Here is a 7,784-nt window from a genome sequence, read left to right as displayed (position 1 = left end):
GTTGCGCCAGCCCCGAGCTCTAACGCGCCTCTGGGGTCGCCCTGCACCCACCAGCCTGCAGAGACCCTGCCGCCGTGTAACCTCGCCTTGCCACTGGGCGCCGCCACCCCGGCCCACCTGAGCTGCTCGCCGGGCAGGAGGCGGCCGAGCAGTCCCAGCCCGCGGGCAGCTGCGGCTCCGGCCACGTCTCCCCCGCCCAGCGCGCCCCCGCGCCGCCTGCTCCTTCTGGGCGCCCGCTGGGCCGCGCGGATCCGGGCGGGGATGAGGCCACTGTCAGGGTCCCGGGCAGGCAGGGAAGGAGCCCCAGAGCAGGCGACCGGAGCGCGAGTCGGCAACGGGACTCGAGTCCAGGTCCACACTGGGCTCCGAGCTCCGAGTAGGGAGCGGGGCGGGGCTTCGGGCTCGGAACAAGGAGGAGCCAAAGCTTTGGACCCGAAGGGAAACAGACGGGATCCGGAAAGGAGGCGGGGTCTGGAGCTCGGCGCGAGGGATGAGGCGCGGTCTCCGTTCGGGTTCCTTCGGGCACAATCGGGAGCTTGAGTTCACGGGAGGCGGGGCCACAAACTTCGGCTCACTTCGGAGATAGTCGAGAACGGAGCGCTGGGGCTACTGTGGGCGGGGTCACATGTTTCGGCTTTCTTCGGAGATAGTCGAGTCCTTAGTGTCGCTGTTCCGATGTGGGCGGGACCACAGACTCGGCCGGATGTCGGTGGGGCCATACGCTTCGGTTTACTTCGTAGATAGTTGGGTACAAGGGACGCTAGGATATTAGGCGGAGTCAACAGGTTCGCCAGATACCGATGAGGATTTACCAGGGGGCGGGGCGAAAGCGGCTTGCCCTCAAAGGGGCGGAACCCCGAGGGCCGGCGTGCGCCAAGCGGACCGGGCCAGGGTGACGAGCCTCAAGTTCCCAAGCTGAGGAGAGGAAGCAGCAGAGGGCGGTGCGCTCGGTGGGGCGTGGCCAAGGTGGTCACCGCGGAAGGAGGGCGGGGCTTCGGGCCTGAGAGGGGCGGGTCCTGACTTCCCCCAGCGCTGACGGGGCGGGATGACGAAGTTGACGAGAGGGTCGGCAAGAGCGGGTGGAGGAAGGAGCGCGTGGCGCGGTGCGTAGTGGGTGGCTCCGCCTCGACTGCGAGTTAGTGTTTATGAGGTGACTCGCTGGTTCTGTTGGTGGACAGTGGGACATTCTGAAGGGAAGCAAGGAGGCGGACTGAGCGCTCCCAAGTGGGGTGAGACCGCCCGAGCGGAGAGTGGACGGCGGGTGTCCAGGGGGCGGGACTTTCGGCTATGGGGTTCGGTCGCCGGGCGGGAACTCCCCATCGGGGGTGCGCTGGCGCTCGGAGGGGGCGGGGCCACACCCTGCGGGAGTGCCGGGAGCCGATGACGCCCGAACGCCGAACCTCAGGCGTCCGGGAGGAGGCGGGGCTACGGATTCGGCCGAACCGAGAACACTCGAACGCCAAATTGCTCGCGTTCGAGAAGGGGGCGGGGCTGCGGATTCGGTGAAGCCAAGGACGCCCGACCGCCGCACTTTTTGTGCTCGGAAGGGGGCAGAGTTTTGAGTCTGAGAGCTTGTAGGCCCGAAAGCCGAATCACAGTGGTTCGGAAAGAGGAGGAGCCAAGGCCGGAGCGTCCCGAAGTGGGTGTGGCCTTGGCAGTGCCTTAGCCTCGAGAGCTTCTGACCCCTGATGGGAGCACCCGAAGGGGGACACCCACTTTGCAAGAGGGTGGTGCCAAAATGGACCTTTGTAAGGGGGCGTGTCGCCGCTCTTGGGAAGGTTTGTTTTTGAGGCTCCAAGGCACAATGGTAGGTACGGCAGTGTGGGCACAAAGCGGGTGCCGACTGCAGGGTCACAAGGGTAGAGCAGGGAGGGCCCCGGGGGCGCGCGAGGGGCGAGGGCCGCGGGTCCGTCTCCAGCGGCCGCGGGGCCTGGCGGGATCGCCCTGGGGTGGGGCCTGGCGCTCCGGCCCAGCAGGTGGTGAACGGCGGCTGAGCGAGGCCCCGCCCCCTGAGACCTAGGGGCGGGGCTTCGCCAAGATCCCGGAGGCTTTGGTTGCGCTCCGGCGGCCCGCGGCGCGCAGCCGTTTCGGTAACTGCTTTGCTTCCCGGCTCCCGCAGGAGGATGCTAGTGGTGGAGGTGGCGAACGGTCGCTCCCTGGTGTGGGGAGCCGAGGCGGTGCAGGCCCTCCGGGAGCGCCTGGGTGTGGGGGGCCGCACGGTAGGCGCCCTGCCCCGCGGGCCCCGCCAGAACTCGCGCCTGGGCCTCCCGCTGCTGCTGATGCCCGAAGAGGCGCGGCTCTTGGCCGAGATCGGCGCCGTGACTCTGGTTAGCGCCCCGCGCCCAGACCCTCAGCATCACAGCCTGGTAAGGGGGCGGGGCTCGAACTCCTGGGTTCGGTGGGAGCGGGACTTGGGAGTCAGGATTCCTGGTTTCCGAAGGGACCATAAGCTTGGAGGTTCCAGCGACGTGTGCTTCTCAGGCCCTGACAGCCTTCAAGCACCAGCAAGAGGAGAACTTCCAGGAGCAGAGCACCTTGGCAGGATCCCTGGTGGGATCATAAGGGGGCGGGGCTGGAACCCCTGGGTTCGGTGGGAGCCGGGCCTGGGAGTCAGGATTCCTGGCTTCCGAAGGGACCGTAAGCTTGGAGGTTCCAGCGACGTGTGCTTCTCAGGCCCTGACATCCTTCAAGCGCCAGCAAGAGGAGAGCTTCCAGGAGCAGAGCGCCTTGGCAGCTGAGGCCCGGGAGACCCGTCGTCAGGAGCTCCTGGAGAAGATTACGGAGGGCCAGGCTGCCAAGAAGCAGAAACTAGAACAGGCTTCAGGGGCCAGCTCGAGCCAGGAGACTGGCTCGAGCCAGGCTGCCAAAGAGAACGAGACCAGTGATGGCCAGGCTTCGGGAGAGCAGGAGGAAGCCGGTGAGTATGGGAGGTGGAGTCCAGGAACCACGGGAAGGAAATGAGAGATCTTTTGGAAATTTTAGCTGGGAATCCAGTGCCTGGGTCTCCCTGAGGGTGAGGACTTTGCCCCTTGGATTAATACCAAACTCTTCTCTGTACTCCCCACCAGGCCCCTCCTCTTCCCAAGCAGAACCCTCAAATGGGGTAGCCCCCTTGCCCAGATCTGCTCTCCTTGTCCAGCTGGCCACTGCCAGGCCTCGACCTGTCAAGGCCAAGCCCCTGGACTGGCGTGTTCAGTCTAAAGACTGGCCCCACGCCGGCCGCCCTGCCCATGAGCTGCGCTACAGCATTTACAGAGACCTGTGGGAGAGAGGCTTCTTCCTCAGTGCGGCTGGCAAGTTCGGAGGTGACTTCCTGGTCTATCCTGGTGAGTTTGGGTTGGGGCCTCTGGTTGCTGTGCCTTTCCATACGATCCCAACGTATTCTGCGTTTTTTTTTTTCCTTTGTTTTTGTCTTAATAGAGATGGGGTCTCTATTGTTGCTCAGGCTGGTCCCGTTTCCTGGGCTCAAGCAGTCGTCCCACCTCGGCCTCCCAAAGTGCTGGGATTACAGGCCCAGCTGCATTTTTTTGGTCTCACTTTCTCTTAGCCTCTGAAATTCATAGACGGACAGGAAACATTTTGGAGCTCCTGAACTCATTGGGAAAGCAGTTTAGCAAGTTTTATTAAATGTTTACTGTGATCCAGAAGATTCGTAGAAGCTAGTTAGACCGGCCGCGGTGAGCTCAACAGCCTGTAATCCTCAGCACTTTGGGAGCCCCGAGAGCGGGTGATCACATGAGGTCAGGAGAAGCCGAGACCCTCCTGGTTAACGGGCGTGAAACCCCGTTCTACAAAAAATACAAAAAACTAGCGGGCAAGAGGTGCGGGCGCCTGTAGTGTCCCAGCTCCCAGCTACTCAGGAGACTGAGGCGGGAGAATCACTTGAACCGGGAGGGGGAGGTTGCAGTGAGCCACAATCACGCCACTGCACTCTGGCCTGGGCTACAAAGTGAGACTCCATCTCAAAAAAAAAAAAAAAAAGAAGTAGTTAGATATCAGGCTGGGTGCCATGGCTCACGCCCATAATCCCAGGACTTTGGGAGGCTGAGACAGGTGGATCACCTGAGGTCAAGAGTTTGAGACCAGCCTGGCCAACATGGTGAAACCCCGTCTCTACTAAAAATACTAAAACTAGCTGGACGTGGTGGGTAGGCGCCTGTATTTCCAGCTACTCGGGAGGCTGAGGCAGGAGAATCACTTGAACCCAGGGGGCAGAGGTTGCAGTGAGCTGAGATCGTGCCATTGCACTCCAGCCTGGGGAACAAGAGCGAGACTTCGTCTCAAAAAAAAAAAAAAAAAAAAGTCTAGAGCAGAATAGTTGGGTCCAAGAGCATCTGTTTTAGAGTATCCATAGTGATTGCTGAAATGATCTCAAATCTTCTCCCAGTGGCATCCAGCCCTCTGCCACTGATCACTGCTTCAGTGCTTCTCTCCCTCCCCCAGGTGACCCCCTCCGCTTCCATGCCCACTACATCGCTCAGTGCTGGGCCCCGGAGGACCCCATCCCACTCCAGGACCTGGTTGCTGCTGGGCGCCTTGGAACTAGCGTCAGAAAGACCCTGCTCCTCTGTTCTCCACAGCCTGATGGTAAGGTGGTCTACACCTCCCTGCAATGGGCCAGCCTGCAGTGAACTCCAGGACCTAGGGGGACATGGCTGTGTCTGCAGCAAGAGCCTTTCTAGATGTTCCCCAGCTCTTCTCTGGGAGTCTAGAACATCCTCCTACCTTTCTCTGTGGTTAGTTTTTGATTCCAGGTTTTCGAACACTACATCCTTTTTATGTTCTTCCTTGTTTCAAAGCACTTATTGGCTGTGTTTTTGTAGTTACCTCTTTTCACACTGTGAGCTTCCTGAGAATGGGGCCTGGGTTTGATTCATCTGTTTTCTACAGGGTGTAAGTCTCAGGAGATCTCAATAAACTTGTTATATAAATGTTCATGACTTGAATGTTTATGACAAACCTGGAACCAGTGGATAGTCTCATCTGCATATACAGATGAGAAAAAGGCCTGGAGGAGGGGGAATGACTTGCCCAGAGTCACACAGTAAATAGCAGGCCTGGCCTTTCAAAATTGGTTTTTCTCACTCCTAAATCTGCATTCTTTCTACCGCACTAAACTTCCTTTTGAAAAGATTTCTACAAAATTTCCCAGATGCATACAAAGGTTATAAATAAAAATAGAGTCCGGGCATGATGGCCCACACCTGTAATCCCACAGAACTTTTGGAGGCCAAGGCAGGAGGATCGCTTGAGTCCAGGAGTTTGAGACCAGCTCTGGCAACACTGTAATACCCATCTCCACAAAATAATTTTAAAAAAATTAGGGATCCCTTGAGCCTGGGAAGTTGAGGCTGCTGTGAGCTGTGATTGCACCACTGCACTCCAGCCTGGGAGACAGAGCAAGATCCTGTCTCAAAAATCTGTATGTATATATATGTGTGTGTATATGTAAATATACACACGTACATGTGTATATATGTACGTGTGTGTGTATATATATCATGAAAGGAAATGAGTATTGTAATTTTAGGAGTTCAGAGTATGGGGAGAGTGTCAGGAAGGACTCTGGAAGGCATTCTGCTTTTTCATGGCCTGGGTAGTGGTTGAGAATTTTTTTGATACTATACATTTATATTTTAGACTCTTTTTTTGGATTTGTTATATTCTGCAATTTTTATAAAAGCTAAAACACATGTATATGTATAAAATGTGCACTTACAAAATCATTTATCCATGGTTTTGCTTAAGAAAGTACTAGAACACTACCACTATTCCAATGATTACACCTTTATCTTATCAATATGCAGTTTTATTTTGTCACATTTATTTTGTCAGTGTAATACATTCACATGGTGAGGCCAGGCGCAGGGGCTTACAATCCCAGCACTTTGGGAGGCCGAGGCGGGCAGATCACGAGGTCAGGAGTTTGACACCATCCTGGCCAACATGGTGAAACCCCGCCTCTACTAAAAACGCAAAAATTAACTGGGGCGGGGTGGCGGGTGCCTGTAATCCTAGCTACTTGGGAGGCTGAGGCAGGAGAATTGCTTGAACTCAGGAGGCAGAGGTTGCAGTGAGCCGAGATCGTGCCACTGCACTCCATTCTGGGCGACAGAGCTAGACTCTGTCTCAAAAAAGCAAAAACAAACAAAAAAGACATTCACATGGTAAAGTTCTGGGGCTGAAAGTCTCCACCTCTAGTTCTTCAATTTCTTCCCCCATGTTTCATGCTTTCTCTTTTTTGTGTGACTTGAGCAGCCTCTAGAACCAGAATCGGTTTAGAGAGACTCCCATCTCCCCTCTTTCTTGCCATTCCCAGTAAACAGACTCATAGAATCTCAATTTCCTTTAAGTTTAGATTAATTTAAAATATGATACTGGGCCAGGCGTGGTGGCTCACACCTGTAATCCCAGCACTTTGGGAGGCTGTGGTAGGCAGATCACCTGAGGTCAGGAATTTGAGACCAGCCTGGCCAACATGGTGAAATCCCATCTCTACTAAAAATACAAAAAAAATTAGCTGGGCGTGGTGGTGCACACCTGTACTCCTAGCTACTCAGGAGCCTAAGGCAGGAGAATCACTTGAACCCAGGAGGCAGAGGTTGCAGTGAGCCAAGATCGTGCCACTGTACTCCAGCCTCGGCAACAAGAGCTAAACTCCATCTCAAAAAAAAAAAGACAGTAACCCCTGCCTGGCCAATACTCTCTTCTTTGTGCTGCTTCATAAGTGGCTTTGTATGTCTATTCTCTACCCTTTCTCCTGTCTACAACAAAGTCCTCAGAAGTCTCATTACCTCTGTCACGAGTCTCCCCTCTGAAATGTTCCCCATTTAAAACTCTTGTGGCTGGGTGTGGTGCCTCAGACCTGTAATCCTAGCACTTTGGGAGGCCAAGGTGGGAAGATCAGTTGAGCTCAGGAGTTTGAGACCAGCCTGGGCTGAACATAGTGAGACCTCGTCTCGTCTCTATTTAAAAACAAAAAAACTTTTGTGACTGGTGTCCCCACATGTTGTCAGTCAACAAATTCTATAGGTGCCATGTTCAAAGCACTGTGGATCCACAGTTTGGCCCCACCCTCCATCTTCACTGCCAGCATCTTAGAAAAACCGAACCAAGGCTCATTTGATCTTGATAGCTTCCTAACTCATGCCCTGCCTGCTATTCTTGCCCCTCTATTGTCTGTTTTCAACAGCAGCCAGAATCATCGTATTAAAAGTTAAGTCAGACCATGTCACAGCTCTAAAACTCGCCTGGAGTTTTCCATCTGAGTGAAACCCAAAGGTCCCACTTTGCAGCTTCCTCATGAACTGACCGTGTGCATCCTCTTCCTTGCTTATTATTATTATTATTTGTTTTTGAGACAGAGTCTTGCTCTGTTGCCCAGGCTGGAGTGCAGTAGCACAATCTCGGCCCACTGCAGCCTCTGCCTCCTAGGTTCAAGCGATTCTCCCACCTCAGCCTCCCAAGTACCTGGGATTACAGGCGCCGGCCACGGTGTCAGGCTAATTTTTTGTATTTTAGTAGAGACAGGGTTTCATCATAATTGCCCAGGCTCGAACGCCTGAGCTCAGGCAATCCACCCACCTCAACCTCCCAGATTATAGGATTATAGGCAGGAGCCACCGCTCATGCCTAGGATTATAGGCATGAGCCACCGCCCCCCCCGGCCAGCTTTGTTCCTCTTCACTGCTGAATATTCCATTTATGGACATAACTGCATTTTCTTTATCCATTCACCAGGTGATTGGCATTTGTTTCTAGTTACAGAATAATACACGCATGTT

At 55.0% G+C, this 7,784-nt stretch overlaps 1 protein-coding gene across 9 annotated transcripts; it reads left to right on the top strand.

Annotated features, from left to right (window-relative positions):
- Nucleotides 1-6: 6 nt before the first annotated feature.
- Nucleotides 7-5,804, top strand: TSEN34 (tRNA splicing endonuclease subunit 34). Of its 9 annotated transcripts, XM_017860898.1 has the most exons (6): nucleotides 1,043-1,150; nucleotides 2,120-2,366; nucleotides 2,674-2,917; nucleotides 3,069-3,326; nucleotides 4,444-4,587; nucleotides 4,891-5,804. In XM_017860898.1, the coding sequence occupies exons 1-6, from the start codon at nucleotides 1,146-1,148 to the stop codon at nucleotides 4,938-4,940; spliced, it is 948 nt and encodes a 315-aa protein (XP_017716387.1). In that variant the 5' UTR covers nucleotides 1,043-1,145; the 3' UTR covers nucleotides 4,941-5,804. The 9 variants fall into 9 exon arrangements, with proteins under 9 accessions (XP_017716396.1, XP_017716393.1, XP_017716391.1 ...); XM_017860907.1 differs by lacking the exon at nucleotides 1,043-1,150 and adding an exon at nucleotides 7-785 and having other exon boundaries at nucleotides 4,444-4,935; XM_017860904.1 differs by lacking the exon at nucleotides 1,043-1,150 and adding an exon at nucleotides 7-941 and having other exon boundaries at nucleotides 4,444-4,935.
- Nucleotides 5,805-7,784: the final 1,980 nt, after the last annotated feature.

The sequence above is a fragment of the Rhinopithecus bieti genome, unplaced genomic scaffold (assembly GCF_001698545.2).
Source record: "Rhinopithecus bieti isolate Rb0 unplaced genomic scaffold, ASM169854v2 scaffold_56979, whole genome shotgun sequence".
NCBI classification, from domain to species: domain Eukaryota; kingdom Metazoa; phylum Chordata; class Mammalia; order Primates; family Cercopithecidae; genus Rhinopithecus; species Rhinopithecus bieti.
The sequence above is the reverse complement of the archived record's forward strand: the minus strand, read 5'-3'. Positions and strand labels throughout refer to the sequence as shown.